Source organism: Centroberyx affinis, unplaced genomic scaffold (genome assembly GCF_046629955.1).
Source record: "Centroberyx affinis isolate AG114_WGS23_722 - 3 ecotype Tasmania unplaced genomic scaffold, CSIRO-AGI_Caff_v1 ptg001231l_1, whole genome shotgun sequence".
Taxonomy (NCBI): domain Eukaryota; kingdom Metazoa; phylum Chordata; class Actinopteri; order Beryciformes; family Berycidae; genus Centroberyx; species Centroberyx affinis.
In genome coordinates this window covers 110023-125694 of record NW_027279744.1, presented here as the reverse complement: position 1 = coordinate 125694, position 15672 = coordinate 110023, and the positions used below count along the sequence as shown (strand labels likewise).

Below are 15672 nucleotides of genomic sequence, written 5' to 3'. Positions count from 1 at the left end.
CAGTATATCATAATACTGATCAACTGCCATAGGGTTTTGTCAAAGCTTTCTTGTAGTCTATGAATCCATCATACTTCTACTACTACTACTACTACTACTACTATTAATAATAATAATAATAATAATAATAATAATAATAATAATAATAATTATGACAATAATAATAATAATGATAATAATGTCACTGATGTTCTTTACGATATGACAATGTGCTGCATGCTTGAAATAATGATATTCCTTTAATCAAATGGCTAAAATGAGCAAACCTGCCTCTGTCTCATTTTCACTTTGACTGACAAAGTTATGCAAATGACGCCGGACGTGCAGTGGAGCAGTGGAGGACAGACAGACCAACCTACTCCAAAATGGCGAACCGCGAGAAGGGTAAGTGTATAAACTAATAACAGCCTCTTCTTTGGGCTGTTTACGACGACTGTAGGTGCGAATCACAAATCTAACATTATGCTTTTTAACATTTAGCCCATGTTCTATGTTTTCAAAGGGTTAGGGTCTGTTTCCGCGCACGCAGAAGCCCCATGGCGCAGGTTTACAGTTTCCCCTCGTAGCATAGCGTTTCTATCATAATGCTAACTTATAATTAGACCTATTAACTGTACTAGTAACAATGTAGCAAGGAAGTTACCTTTGACCATCATGGTAAAGCACTGCAGTGTAGACATTTATAACGATACAATATCACTAACTTAGCAGCAATCATAATGTTGTACTGTTAAGTTTGTAACAGTTTTGTCTATGGACAGAGATTCACTTTATGGGCTGTTTTTGCCTGTTTTTAGCCATTCGCCATTCACGGGCCTGCAAACGTCGCATTGTTGTTTTGTCATGGTTGGTAATTTTTCCATTTACTTATAGAGCTCGAAGAAGAGATTTACGACAAGGTCGTAGATCTGACAGAATACGCCAAACGTCAGCGATGGTGGAACCGCCTCTTTGGAAGCAGCTCCGGCCCTGTAGCAGAGAAATACTCTGTGGCCACCCAGATAGCCATAGGGGGAGCCAGTGGATGGTAATAGTCCCCATGGAAATACATTATGCTGCCTTCATGTGCTCCTCGTAAACTCCTGCTCCCCAGTTTTCAATGGACCCTGTAATGAAAGTAGTTTTTTGGTGGCAGAATTCTGCTTCTGCTGCAGCAGCAGAATGAAGAGGAGAAAATGTTCACCAGGCATGTAGTTGATGCTTTAGTTCATTTACACACTGGACATAGAATTACATAGAATGCCAAATATAACATATTATTATTATAAAATCCATAACTTGTACCATCAACTGTTGAATCAAATTTGATGCTCTCCTTTTGATAAACGTCAGCTCAGTTTGTCGTAGAAATCTGACGTTCCTAGTCATATTTATCACTTTGTTGGGTCCTTCACCTGTGCTCACCACGCAACTGCAATATTTACGACAGCATTGGAAGGCAGCATTAGTCTTGCATCTTTATAAGGAGGTTTCTTTCATTTTCTGTCTCCAACTCAGAATTGTTAACTCTCATTTTAGGTGTGCAGGATATCTCTGTCAGAAGGTTGGAAAGGTTGCTGCTACAGCTGTGGGAGGAGGTCTTCTCTTGCTACAGGTATCCAGGTGTTACTAGGCACAGACACGTGTGGTTTAAGCCTTTCAATAGAAACATTTTTTTTTCTCTTTTTCATTGCTTGACTTGTTCTTTCTCTCTCCAGATTGCCAACAATAGTGGCTATATCCAAGTGGACTGGAAGCGAGTAGAGAAGGATGTCAACAAAGCTAAGAAGCAGTTAAAGAAGGGTACCAATAAAGCGGGCCCAGAGCTGAACTCATTTGTTGACAAGGTAGGTCCTCAATTTTTTGGTATTTATTACAGTGTAATGCTGCTTGCAAGCCCAACACATATAGGTCAGTCAAAATGTCAGAATTTCTTCTCATTCCATCACAAAGGTGATCACACCATTGAAAAACCATAAAACCTGCCAATGCAGTTATTATTCCTGTTGATAACAAATAATACAGAACTAAATTGCAAACATATTGAATTATGGAATCCTTTGCAATGGGCTAATTAGAGAGGCAGGGCTAAATTTCAGCCATCACCCATGTATTTGACATTCAACTTGATGTATGTTTAGGCTACATGTACTAACATATAGCAACAAGAAGCAGCTAACTACTATCACTGCTTTTTCATCACTATCACTGCTAGCCCAGCTGAATGAGTCAGACAGCTGATACATTAAGCCTTACCACATTTGAATGAGTCAAAATAATCTATCTGAAATGGATTGTGACGATATGCTGATTCAGCTGTTCTGTATTGTGTCTTTTTCAGTCCACGGAGTTTGTGAAGAAAAACATTGTTGTCACAAGTGGGTTCATCGGAGGCTTCCTGCTTGGCCTGGCGTCTTAGGTCTGCCAAAATGAGACGAGCCAGTATTCGCTCTCAAGAAAGAACACGGGGAAAAATCATTGTATCATGGCTGTTAAGTGTTCTTACAGCAAGCAAGCAACTTCAAATTAGCTTGTAGCTGTGTGTTTTTACATAAGCTGCACATCCTTTTTACTGTCAATACTGTACCTCCAGAAGAACATGGAAGTAGGGCTTCATGATTAGACCAGAATGGCCCCCTAACTTAAAAATTATACCACTGTCCAGGCCAAGTATATCACAACAAGACAAATCTTCCAAACTGAAAAAAGAGAAATACATCGGTTTAGCTTTAAAGCTGCAGTGGAACTGTGCAGCAACACTCCATGTAATTGCATAGTACTACTCCACTGCACAGAATACCCCTAACATACTACGGCTCATGCCAATATCCATAGACCATGAGAATGTTGCAACTATTATTTTTTACCAAACTGACATTGAACCACAATGAAGGGATGGATGCACTGTCGCTGCTGACACTTTTTTTGCGCACAATTTGGCTAATTACATTGCAGCAATTGGCTAAGTGTATTTAAATCCACTTTCACAGGTGTGACAGTATCCGTGGGATTCCATAAGTGTCAGTGTTATATAGCTCAGACCCAGATCGCCACAGTCAATCATCTTCAAAGTTAAACTTGAATCTTATTCGAAAGTGCTGATAGATGTAGGGTTGTTATGCCTTTTTGAGAGGTGCAATATGTGTGATGGGTGTTATGTCAGCCTCCCCTGCATCTCAGATTTTTATGTATTTTGTTTAGCAATAAAATATTGATGCTTTAGGTACTGAAGGTTGCTGGTGTATTTTTATATAAGGCTGTTGAGCAAATAAAAACATTTCAACACAGCAGTTTTTTAATTTGATGTTGGTTTCTCCTGTTACCTATTTAACTGTGCTCTAATGCAGTTTGTCATCGTTCAAAATTCAGAATTCGTGCCTTGAAAGTATTGACACTTTTCTCTTGACCTATTGGCTCTAATTTAGATGACCATTAGTTTAGATCTGTCTGTTATTCATTCATTCTCAGCTTAGTTGAGTTTGAAGCAATTATTTCATGATTTCTGTTCACATAATGCAAAAAATACTTAAGAATAGGCTATGTTTAGCGACATGTTTAAAAAAAAAAAGATTTGTAGCCTATATGTTAATGACATTCATTCGAAATGTATGGGACATTGGGCATACGTTCTTCATATACATTGTATACCCAGAAGAGCCTACATTTCGAATGAATATTACCATTGTCATGCATATTTTGAAACGTAGCCTAAATATATTCTGAAGGAGGGTATTGTAATGTGTTTTGGCAGTATGGGTGAGCATTTTGAGAGGGAGATGAATTCAATTCATGAATTCAATCTTCCATGTTGGACGTTGCCAAGCAACGCACCCAAACAAAACGCCTCCATGGTAACCTCAGATCAGGGACGGTTAGAAATTCACACCGGCCGAGTTGTAGAAAGAAGATAATCCATCTGCGTTAAATTTTGCCGTCATGTCTCTACCATTTTTACCTGGGAATTCTCTCAACAAACATGTGAGTCTACCAAATTTGTTGTATATTTCACATGAGGAGTGTTTGGATTTTGCAGCTCAAGTTAGCTTGCCACGTCTTGGGCTCTGCACAGCATGAATAAAATAGAATACTTAGCGTTAATATTTAACGCTAGTTTTTTTGCTTAACGTTAATGTCCAAGGTTAGACAACGGATACCATACTGACCACTAAAACTTCCTACAAGGTGAAGTGACATGGCAGCCCATAGCTAGCACATAAAAGTGAAGTTTGTGGTAACGTTAGTAGATACAGGCCAGTGTTTGACCTTATACTGTAGGCTAGTTAGCTAAGTCATAAAACAATAGCTACCTGTTCATAGATCATTAATCCAATAATAAACAGTTACATAATAACTTGACAAATCCATTATTGCTCTCCACAAGGGCTCTTATAATGCATGAGAGATCTGATTTTCATAGAAAATGTTAATTCCATATTTTGCCAAACAATTTAAATGATGGGCATTGAAATTGCCAATTCATGTGAAACTCTTTGTCCCTCCTGTCCTCTAGCTGGGGAAGGAGAGATTCCACAAGTCCCAACATTTTGACTATTCCAACGGGGTCCCCATGCTGGTGGGGTCTGAGAAGCCAGGCATCGGAGGAGAGTTGTTAGTTGGCCAGAAGATTCAACCAAAATATTCTGTCTACCCTAAAGGAGAGGGCAGTGATGTGCCATCATGGGTGGCCTTTGACAAACAGGTGAGCTCTCTTGAACTGGATCAGAGCTTTCCCTCCTAATGGAATGACAGCATATCTAATTACAAAAAAATGACAGCCGTAATATTTAGCAATTACTGAAACAGACCACAGTTGACAGGTTACAGATTTTGAAAAGTTAGTTTTGTTTATTATGTTACTGAGTTTAAGAACTCCAATGAATTATGTTACTGATCACAATTCTATTTGAGTATTTTTACTAAACCTGCACCAGCATTTACACAATATCATCTAGTCACCTTGAGTGATCTTAAAAACTTTTAATCTGTTAAATAGTAGTGTTTGGTAGATACAAAGCTCCACTGATTCTGCGGTCAGAGTATCCCCAAGCATTAAAGCTACTGTACAACTAGTCTAATTTATATGTCATGTAACTCAAACTGCCTAGAAATAGTTTGATTGGCCTTATGCACAACAAGCCCTTCTGTCCTTCCCAGGCTCTGTGTTTTGAAGCGTACTTCCAGGAGGCGGTGCCTGAGAAACGGGAGGAGACGTACAGAATCAGGAAGTGTAAGATCTACTTCTACCTGGAGGATGATACCATACAGGTGGTGGAGCCAGAGTACAAGAACAGCGGCATCCCTCAAGGTGAAATAGGATGTTTCACCTGATTTACTGTCACATCTCAAAGAAAGTCTTGTGAACATATAGCTCAAGTGAAAACATTTCATTTTTCAAGGCCATGTGTACTCACTTTTCTTCATTCTAGATTCCAGCTGGTTAAGACAGACAGTATAATTCCCCAAGATATGATGACAGATTTAATATCCAATGGTGTTTTATTCATTCCTGTGGCAGGAACACTTATTCGTCGCCACCGCATCCCACTGCCTCCCCCAGATGACGGCCAGTTCTACAACGTTCACCATTTCAACATCAACCAGAAGATAGTGCTGTACACGCGAACCTTCACGATAACCAGCTGCGACCCTTTCACCAGGAACTTTCTCACAAAGCTCGGGGTGCGCCTAAACGCCTCTACCACCATTCCTGACGACCCCTACAGCGACCTGCGGGAACAGGTAGACAGACATCAGGGAGTCATATCATACGTCAATTTCATCTCATTTAGATTCTTTTCACTCAGCGTTTTCCTTCCTTCCATCCAGATGGAGAGAAGTATGAAGCCGCTTCGGCCGTACGAGAGGCACGACACACTGAAGCAGTTCCTGGACCACGACCGTAACGTCCTGCGTTTCTACTGCTACTGGGACGACACGGACAACATGTTCGGTGACCCGCGCGAGCTCACGCTGCACTACTTCCTGGCCGACGACACCATCGAGATCCGGGAGGTCATCCAGCCGAACTCGGGCCGTGACGCCACGGCCAAGTTCCTGCACCGCAGCAAACTGCCTAAGGTGAGGGGAGGGGGGGGGATAGCACCACAATATGAGCCGGGGTTTCAAAATGTGTGAACCTGTTAGGAAGGAATGAAGAGAGGAGGACTGACAAAGATACATGGTCAAGGAGAGGAGGGAATCAAAAAAAACAAAAAGGAGAGAGGATATGGAAAAAGGAAAAGCAGAAATGTGGTGCCAAGATTCTTCGTTCGCCATCCGGATATTTGAACAGGTCTGTGTACACTGGTATACCAAACCTAAAGGCTGGTGTTGCCTCTCTTTCTGCTTGGATGGCTTCTTTTCATCTTCCTCCCACCATCCCTCCCTTCACCGAGGCCTCATTCACTCTGACAGGACCGCCGTAGTGTCTAGTCCCCCTCAAGCATTTTGGCTTTCTCCTCCAGTTACTGACCAGAGTCTAATTCATCTTGAAAGACAGCCAGACCTCAATCATTCCCCTTGTCGCTTTTTGGTGTGTGTATGTGTGTTCGTGTGTGTGTGTGTGTGTGCGTGTGCGTGTGTGTGTGTGTTCTTTTTCAGTCCAGTGATTGTCATTTTGTTTGTTCCGATGTCTTTTATTAAATGTCAGCCCAAAAGGTTGATCTGAAGCCTCAATCCAGTGGGAAATCATCACGTCCCCAGATACAAATTAAGCTTGTCCTTCATGACAGATCACTAGCATATTCTGTCTCTCTTGATCTGTCAGCCTGCTTTTCTCTTTCTTTGTCTCTCTCTTTTTCAAATTCTTCCAAAGTGCCATTGCGTGTATGTTTGCATGTTAAAAGGTCCTCAGTATTGCGACGATCTCACGCGCTGTGTTTTGCGTAACAATTATTTCTGTTCTGTTCCTGACTGTGTGTTGTTTGTTGTTTCTCTGCAGCGGGCTCCCACCCCCAAGAGGCAGCCTGGAGAGATCACAGACCGCACCGTGCTCAATGTGTTCGGCTCCACGGGTCAGGGGGAGCGCTACATTCTGGACAGCCTCAAAGTACGTCCTGCCTGGACCACAGCAGATGAATAAATGACATGTCAACAACATTTGAGGAAATCATGGTGACATGTCATCAATCAAGTAAAAAAGTTAAAAACAAAATGTTATATAATAGGTGACAGGGTGGAATAGTGGTAAGGGAGAATGTCCTGAAACTCTCCCCAGTACTGAGAATAAAGATAGAACCGGCACGTTTCAGCATGTTGCCTTTGTCAGGTGCTCAAACGTGTCAGTTTTACTAATACAATTTTTGTTCTTAGTGCTGCAAGTGTTGCTGGAATTTCCTCTTTCTCAGTTTTACCTGCCCACCTTGCTATTGGGTGAAGTTGTACCAGTTTATACCATTTGAACTGTAACTCAAAGATCACAGGATGACCCCTAATGCTCATCAGCATCAGGAGTGTAAGCTAAGCTGCCCCATCTCATTCTCATCTCTCTCTGTTTCTGTCTCTCTCCTCTCTGTCTGTCTCTCTGTCTGTCTGTCTGTCTGTCTGTCTGTCTCTCTCTCTCTCTCTCTCTCTCTCTCTCTCTCTCTCTCTCTCTCCCTCCCTCCCCTGCAGACAGGCGCTGTCCAGGAGGAGTATTATAAGGACTGTGATCTGACTCTAGGTGGGGAGGTGAATGTGTGGGGTAGGAGAGTGGTCATCTGTGACTGTGACAACTTCACCAAAGACTTCTACCGCTCCAAATACGGCATAGGTAAGCTATATTATTATACCATTACTACAAACTGGAGCTAACCTGACACAGTCCAGTGTTTTACTTGTAATCCATAGTTTTGCAATTTTTTTTTGTCAGTGAATGTGAGAGCATTTGAGAACCAGTGTCCTACCCAGAGCTTGCCTCAAGGTGGTGGTGCAACAGTGCTGCAGTAGCGCTGCAACCATGTGCAACGTGTGACTTCCAAAATGGTTAGATCTGTACAAAAACAGCAAACCTGATGTTATTGTAATAAGCTGAATTCATTGATATGTGCACTCTTCCTATGGCTTTGCTTAGCTATTCCCAGATTTATACAGAGGGACTTGGTCAAAGCTAATCAGTCTTCTGTTGCTCAGGCCTGCATTACATATATATGACCACTTGGCGGCAGTAAGAGGAAGCACTAGAAGCACCTTCCTAGGGAACCAGAATCCTGAGAATGTTGGCACAGAGGAAAATTCAGAGGAAATGATAATAATATTTATAGCTGTACAGTTAATACGGCTGAAGGGTTTTATTATGCTTTGAGTAATGTTCTTTTTCCTTATCCAGGATTGGACTCATATGTTTCTTCACAAGTATTTGAATCTGTATAAGTTTAGGTTGCTGGCGAGTAAGTAATCATGTCTGGAGAATGTTATGCAAAGCTCCTGTTAAAGAATTTCTGTTATAACCCAGAATAAAGTTCTGTCTATGTCGTTCCACAGCCTGAATATTGGTCTCTGGTCTCCTCCGTCCCCACCCCATCATCCCATAGCAGGGCCTGTCTTGGCTGATGGACAGTCTATGTACTGTAGACCCAAAAACAGTCTTCAGCGCCAGTATCTGACTGACATCAGATACTAGGTCCCTCCAGCACCGGTCTCTCTCCATGCCTCCACAGCTAAAGGCACCGGGGGCCACGAGAGGCACGTGGCTCCCCAGCAGCAGTAACCCAAACCGGGCCTGGCCACGTCTGCCACCCTGGGCCAGGCAGATTGTGGGGGGGCTCGCTACATTAGTCACAGTAGTGATCCAGGCGGAGCCCCCAGTGACAGGCCACTGTGATGGAGGGTCCCGTCTGACTCCCAGCGGTCAGAGGTCGGCCCGAGGTTACCGTCAACCCAGGCTGCTGCGCTCCTGCGTGGATGGATTACCCGCCGCCCTCCACTCCTTTCACCGACCCTCCTCGGCTTCTCTCTCCTTTCAAATGTTTCATCTTTTCTTTCTCTCTCTCTCTTTCTGTCAGAGGACTTCACCCCGGTGCAGTACAAGGCTCCCAAGGCCTCTAAGCCCCCAAGACCCGTGCCCCCCTACAATGGCTTCGGCTCAGAGGAGGACTCTCTGTGCTCCTGCCAGGGCCTGCTGCCCAAGCCCCCGCAGAAAGACTTCCGCAAGCTCATGGAGAAAGACAGGTTGGACGGAGTCACAGTCCCAATCAAATTACACACTGCAAAGTCAGTGTGTGTGTGTGTTAACCCCTGACTCTGGTGTGTACCAATCCCTCCAGACATGGCCAGGAGAGTAACGTGCTGCGATTCCGTGCCAAGATGGCGACCATCGACCCCATCGACAGGGACAGGGCGTTCATCATCTCCTTCTACCTCAGTGACGACACCATTGGCGTGTTCGAACCCCCACAGAGAAACTCAGGTAGGGCCGTTTGGACCATAACTGGTCCAGAACTGCTCCTAGCACTTGAGATGCAAATCTCTGACTCCCAAGATAAACATTAGAGACGTCAGACTCAGTTTCCATTTCCAGAATCTTATGAAATCAGATGAAAAGTTGGCCGTTATCTCCCAAACCTACTTTTTTCAGAAATTGAGAGCACTTGGTTGATTTTCCCATCGATGTAAATCTATATTTGACAGGATTCTTTACAACACATGATGAATAGTTTGTCTTGGTTCCAGGGCCCTGAAACATTTGAAGAGTGTTGCTCCAAAATGAGATTGAAAAACCATTTGAAAAAAATGACACCTACTCTTAAAAATGATTGACAACACAATATAAAAATAAATTCTGGTACTTTTTAAAGGATATTAGGTATTAAGTCTTTGGTTGACAAATTGATGACACTTGGGGTAATATTGGATATGAACGTTTTATTTTTTACCAGGATGAGGCAATGTTAGCTGTCTAAATGCTTAAAGACTAGGCTATACACCCCAGGTTGAACTCTGCTCTCCCATCATGCACCAGGTGTGCTCGGAGGTAAGTTCCTGGAGCGTGGTCGTGTGAAGAAGCCGGGCCAGGAGCTGTTTAAGAGTGAGATGTCCGAGTACTTCACAGCACAGGATCTGTACGTCGGAGCGGCCCTCAACCTCAACAACCAGCGCTTCCAGCTTTTGGACGCTGATGAATACACCCTCACCTACATGGAGCGTCATGCTGAGGAGGTGGGGAGAGAACAAACTGCTTGGTAAACTTACACATAAGGGTTGGGTGCTCTTGCTCAGAGGCACTTAACGTGTGTGTGTGTGTGTGTGTGTGTGTGCTTGTCTAAAGTTCCCCAAAGCCAACGTGGGCAGCATCCTCAGCAAGCTGCGTTCCATCCCGGAGGAGAAGCAGAGTGAGATGAAGAAGTTTCTGGCTCTCAGTGATCCCAGCAACACAGGCTTCATCCCCTATGAGTCTTTCAGGTAGTACAGCCAATAACTATAGTATAGTTCAATAGCTCCCTAATGTCTCTGTGACCCCTTTTACCCCTTAGCATTAACATGTACTATACTGAGTGATTGGATTGGATTTGGATGGAGCAAAGATGCATAAAATCCAAATTTAAATGCACCCAAGACGCAGGTGAGATCGCCCAAACCACCTCCAGAGGTGTTCAGAGACACATTTAGCCACATTAAGAACAAAGTTCAAATGCAATGCATCTCCAATCTGTCTAAATGGTAATAAACATTTGTGCTGAGGGAAGATGAGGTAATTACTGTCCATTTTAAAGGATGTAAATATTACGATTGGAAGTGACGAGGGAAAGAGAAATCCAATTTCACTGTGCATACCAGAGACACATTTAAACTTCAGGTGTACGACATGTGGATAGCTGATGTCATTGAGATTGTGTGTGTCATTTGCTTCATCTGTGTGTGTGTGTGTGTGTGTGTGTGTGTGTGTGCACCACAGGGGCCTGTTGATGGGCATGGAGTGTGGCATGTCGGAGCACGAGGTGATGGTGCTGGGTCGATGTTTCTCGGAGCGCGAGCCGTCTGAGGTGGACATGGGCTTGATGCTGGCCGTGGCCCAGGACTACCTGAGGAAGAAACACTTTGAGAAGTTCCCTGAGATGGCCAGAGCCTTCACACACCAAGACAGACACAGGTAGGCACACACACACACACACACACACACATACACACAGATGTCGAGTTAAGACAGCACACTGTAGCCAGGCCTGTACGGATAGAAACATTTGTGCAAGTAACAGTCAGGAACAACAACAACATGGACACTTGTGCGCATGGCTAATATATGTGACCTGCTCTATCATTTCCAGTCACATTGACTGGAATTAACCATTTTGAGTTTAATACACTGTTGGAAAGAGGATAATTTAAGCTTTCGGGTGATATCAAAATTATCTTTGTACTCCAAAGATTGAGTGAGATGCACCCCTTGATGTCTTGACTGTTTCCAAACTATGTTTTTGAGAAAAAGGGCCTCAAAGTTTAAAGTCAATTAATTAAGCATTAAAAAGTAGTCTGATATAATATCAGTCCATTGCGCGATATTTAATAATATCGATTAAATCTCTCTCTCTCTCTCTCTCGCTCTCTCTCTCTCTCTCACACACACACACACACACACACACACACACCCCATAGTAAGGGGAGAGAGAGACGGGGAGAAGTGTTGCCAGGTTCGTAGCGACAAAACCCTCCCAGTGTCAATTAAACCCAACCCATAAACAGTCAAATGATCAATGAAACTAGTCCAAAATAACAAACCAATAACAAAACTCCACAATACAACCCTGACAAACTTTATAAACAGCGTTTTAAGTCCTACAGCATTTGGAACATTTCCAAGTACATTGAAAACCGCAAACCTGGCAACATGAGGAATGTGAGCTTTGTTGACAAACTAACGTTAAGCTAGTAGTTCTGCTTGTCACCCTACCTTTATGAGCTTCAAAATTAAATTTACCGGTTGAATTTCACAATATCTTTTACACAGAATGAAAGCCAAGGCTTTATTTTATTAAAATCTGTTGAAACCCCAAAACAGCCAAAAATCGATCTTTTCTCATAAAATCACGTTTATCCACAAATGCGCCGTTGCGACTTCCGACTGAAAATGATAGAACGTGTCACATATACACACACACACACACACACACACGTCCCTCTCACACACACATAGGCAGCTAGCGTCACAGCAAGCCATCAATTGTGCAGCCAGTGGCCCCATATCTCAGAGCAACGATTAGTTCCAGCAGTGTGAGTGGAGCATTGGAACCAGATGGTCCCCAAAGACCTGTATGGCATGTAGCTCTGTAGGCCAGAGTGGACACACACACACACACACACACACACACTCAATCTCTCTCTCTCTCTCTCTCTCTCTCTCTCTCTCTCTCAATTCAATTCAATTCAGTTCAATTCAAATAAGCTTTATTGGCATGAATGGTAATCAACCGTTATTGCCAAAGCAGGACAATGAACAATTATATATATATATAGTATGCATATATACATACACATACACATACACATACGCATTCATATATATATACACACACATATACATATATATACACGTACATAAAATATGTAAAAGAAGGTACTCTCTCTCTATCTCTCTCTCTCTTACTCTCCCTCTGTCTCCCTTCCTCCCTCTCTCTAGTGCATGAAATCACACACTTCATGCACTTTCATGTACACTACACACACACACAAACACACACATACACGCAGTAGACCTGAGGCATGGGTTAGGCTGGCTGAGGTAAATGGATGGTCCGCGGTGCCACAGGGTCAAGCTGAGCGGTCTGTTTATGCGGCTGTGTGGACACCCTCAGTGAGCTTCAGATTTTTCTTCACCGTCCCTGTAATGAAGATGGCATGTCAAGAATGGGCCTCTGGACCGTCCGCATCACTGTGGAAAACAACTGGGCCTCTGTCTCACATCCACATACAGAGAATACACCTTCACTTTGGGTTGATTTTTCTATTAATAATAATGATAGTAATGTCATACTTTGTTGATCCATGTAGGGATGGCTGCTTTTTTTAAATGAATAGCAAAAACCAAATTAGTCATGCATATCTGTGTTCAAGCACCTGTTTGGAGGTAAAAGGAAACTCCTGCTGCGGCTCATGGTGTATTCTCTGTGATCTGACCTGTGCTCTACTCGTCAGCCCTGGCTGATGATGACATCTCGCTCAGTTGTTCTTATAAATCTATTAGAATGTCTTAAAGCGGGGATTCTTCTCAGTCCAGCATCCACACAGAACATATTTTTCCATGAGGCCCAGCCTTATTAAGATAACCCACTACAAACAGGCATGCAGTCCATTTTGGATTCCAACCTGTAGTGTGATAACTTTCCTGATGTGAGGTACTTGTGTGTCTCTCTGTGTGTCCAGAACTGGCCGTCTATCTACCAAAGACACAAGGACCATCTGCAAGGCCTTCCAGCTGCCTCTACCTGAGGATCTGCTCCGAGCCCTGCTCAACAAGTAAGAGACCACCATCACAGTGCAATTTAGTATGGAACAATCAAATGTCCCACTGCATTTTCAAAATGGTTGAATGTATTTTTTTTCCACTGATTGTGAAGTATATATTTTAGACGAGTGCTTCCCCCGGAAATTTTTCTTGGCAGGGTTGAGAAACCTCTGAAATGTCTGAACCAGCAGTTAGTCTACATGACAGTAAGACAATCTCCATTGGAACCAGTACAAATTGAATTCTTTTAGATCTGGAGGGAGCTCTTTAAGGTGGAGCAGTCTATCCCACCCATCAGTGGTCAGGGGAAACCGAGAGATAGACTCCAGATTGGCTTTGTCGTCCAAAAAGTCTTTATACAGGATGTACCTGCTTGTAATTTGGACTTGTGTCTGCTGCAGGTTCACAGAGGGGGAGGACATCGACTACCATGCCCTCCTGGCTGGCATCAACTGGAGGGAGAACCCCGCACCCCCGGTCCTGCCCGATGACACCCTGAAGGTGAGAGAGGAACGACAGGAGTACTGGAGTAGAGAGAGAAAAAAGACAACTTTTAGATGAGAGGGAATGAGAACAGAGACGCAGAGTAAGGGATTTTGCATTGTGTGCACAGATTCTTAAATAGTTCTAATTGAAAAATCAATATAAATCTTACCCCTAATTATGACTGACTGGATGACAGAGTGGAAGAGTGAGCCAAAAGCAGAATCAAGTGAGTGGGTAAGCTAATAGTCTAATGAATAAGCGAGCAATTTATTGTGCAAGAAAAACGATGAGAACGGGAGAGAGAGAGAGAGAGAAAAAGATAGTGAGAGAGATAGGTGGTCGAAAAGGACGGAAGTAGCTCCTCTGATCTTCTGCCTCATGTCTGTGTCTCTACTATGTAATGCTGATTTAGCGTGCCTCGCTGCAGCCAGAGCTAAGCAGAAACAGGTGGACACACACCATGACGGGATGACAAAAGAGGGAGACAGGCGTGGACAGAATGAGAGAGGAGCGCGCGTGTGTGTGCGTGTGTGTGTGTGTGTGTGTGAGTGTGTGTACGCCGACACACTGCTTTCTCAACTCTCTAATTTTCCTCTGTCACTGGTTTCCAGCTGCTCTCTGCCTCGCCGGGTCCTAAGCCCAAACTAGTTGCTCAGTCTCTGCTCAGCCACTCTGCCTTCCTTAACAAGCTCCACGGAAACGCCGAAGAAGAGTGACAACGGCCGCTGTACCTTTTGCGTCTTTGCGGGTGTCAGAAGTATTCTGTCTCATAGTGATGACATCACAAGAATGTCGTATTGCCTTTTTGGTCTTTGCTGCCATCCAGTCTTGCTCCTTCTCTGTGTTGTTACCTCTTCTCCTACCTCAGCCACTACAATGGTTCAACTCATATGTGAAATATTATCTCCAATGGGGTAAAATTCCATTCATATACTATATATACTGTAACTACCTTTATATTGGTTGTGTCCTGCAACAAACCTTTGTATCTCAGTTTTTTTTTTTGAATTATTGAATGATTATTGAATGCTGATTGTGTCCTCTTCTTATGGAAAATATTTTTCAGACTGGAACCAATCCAAGCCAAAATGCTTTATAGAAATGTCTAAATTGCGCTGTGCTAAAAATAGTGAATTGCTTTATCTCTGTTCCTGAATAATTCATTTTTTATGAGGTTTTCTGCACAGCATCGATAGGTTAAGAGTAGGGCTAATGTTTTGAACTCAGGACAGCTGCTGCAGTGAGTTGTGTGCTCCTGTTGTCTCCAGTTTGATGTGAACTGGAGTTTTGAGGCCAGTGGCCCCGCAGTGAAGAGCGTCCACTACTCTGCCCTGCTGGAGGACGTGTTCAGCAGTGCCATCAGCAACACTGACCCAACAACAGCCACCTCAACATAGACACACGGAGGGAGGTGAATCTGATGCTGCTTCACACACATGCTCACGCACACACACACACACACACACCGCTGTATGTGTTCCTCAATTAAAGAACATGGATTACATTTGCAAACCAACATCTGTGTTTTGATTTTGTTTCATCTGGGAGATGTGCAAAACAAAGACACTTGAGCATGGTACGTGAAAAGCTGGGTGAACGTGTGTGTGTGTGTGTGTGTGTACTTACATGAATTGGCGTGAATCCCTCAGAGCACTGTAAAAGATATGAGGCGTTAAAGCAGAACCATATTTCAGCTGTGGGCAGACAGGCGCTCGCATACGTTCTGATTACAGCGTATTACACTGTATCCCCCAGCACTGTGCTAAGTTGATAAGGGAGGAAATTGCCTTTGG

General features: G+C 43.4%; 2 protein-coding genes across 2 annotated transcripts; both read left to right on the top strand.

Moving 5' to 3' along the window:
• The first annotated feature begins 320 nt into the window (after positions 1-320).
• Positions 321-3266, top strand: fundc1 (FUN14 domain containing 1). The gene is made up of 5 exons (XM_071524760.1): positions 321-384; positions 874-1027; positions 1519-1594; positions 1698-1826; positions 2321-3266. The coding sequence occupies exons 1-5, from the start codon at positions 366-368 to the stop codon at positions 2396-2398; spliced, it is 456 nt and encodes a 151-aa protein (XP_071380861.1). The 5' UTR covers positions 321-365; the 3' UTR covers positions 2399-3266.
• A 649-nt stretch (positions 3267-3915) lies between these two features.
• Positions 3916-15276, top strand: efhc2 (EF-hand domain (C-terminal) containing 2). Its single transcript, XM_071524762.1, has 15 exons — positions 3916-3957; positions 4490-4678; positions 5134-5284; positions 5495-5718; positions 5806-6057; positions 6920-7027; positions 7591-7729; positions 8961-9126; positions 9222-9364; positions 9917-10113; positions 10223-10356; positions 10850-11044; positions 13312-13404; positions 13795-13894; positions 15148-15276. Exons 1-15 carry the CDS (start codon positions 3916-3918, stop codon positions 15274-15276), a joined length of 2262 nt encoding a protein of 753 aa, XP_071380863.1.
• Positions 15277-15672: the final 396 nt, after the last annotated feature.

What these genes read in the sequence shown, in the direction of transcription:
- fundc1 (XM_071524760.1), top strand. An exon ending in ATAGGGGGAGCCAGTGGATG is followed by an intron (nt 1,028 to 1,518) that starts GTAATAGTCCCC and finishes CTCTCATTTTAG; the next exon opens with GTGTGCAGGATATCTCTGTC. An exon ending in TGAACTCATTTGTTGACAAG is followed by an intron (nt 1,827 to 2,320) that starts GTAGGTCCTCAA and finishes TGTCTTTTTCAG; the next exon opens with TCCACGGAGTTTGTGAAGAA.
- efhc2 (XM_071524762.1), top strand. Translation starts at nt 3,916, where the DNA reads ATGTCTCTACCATTTTTACCTGGGAATTCTCTCAACAAACAT. An exon ending in ACCCCCACAGAGAAACTCAG is followed by an intron (nt 9,365 to 9,916) that starts GTAGGGCCGTTT and finishes ATCATGCACCAG; the next exon opens with GTGTGCTCGGAGGTAAGTTC. An exon ending in TGCCCGATGACACCCTGAAG is followed by an intron (nt 13,895 to 15,147) that starts GTGAGAGAGGAA and finishes TGTTGTCTCCAG; the next exon opens with TTTGATGTGAACTGGAGTTT.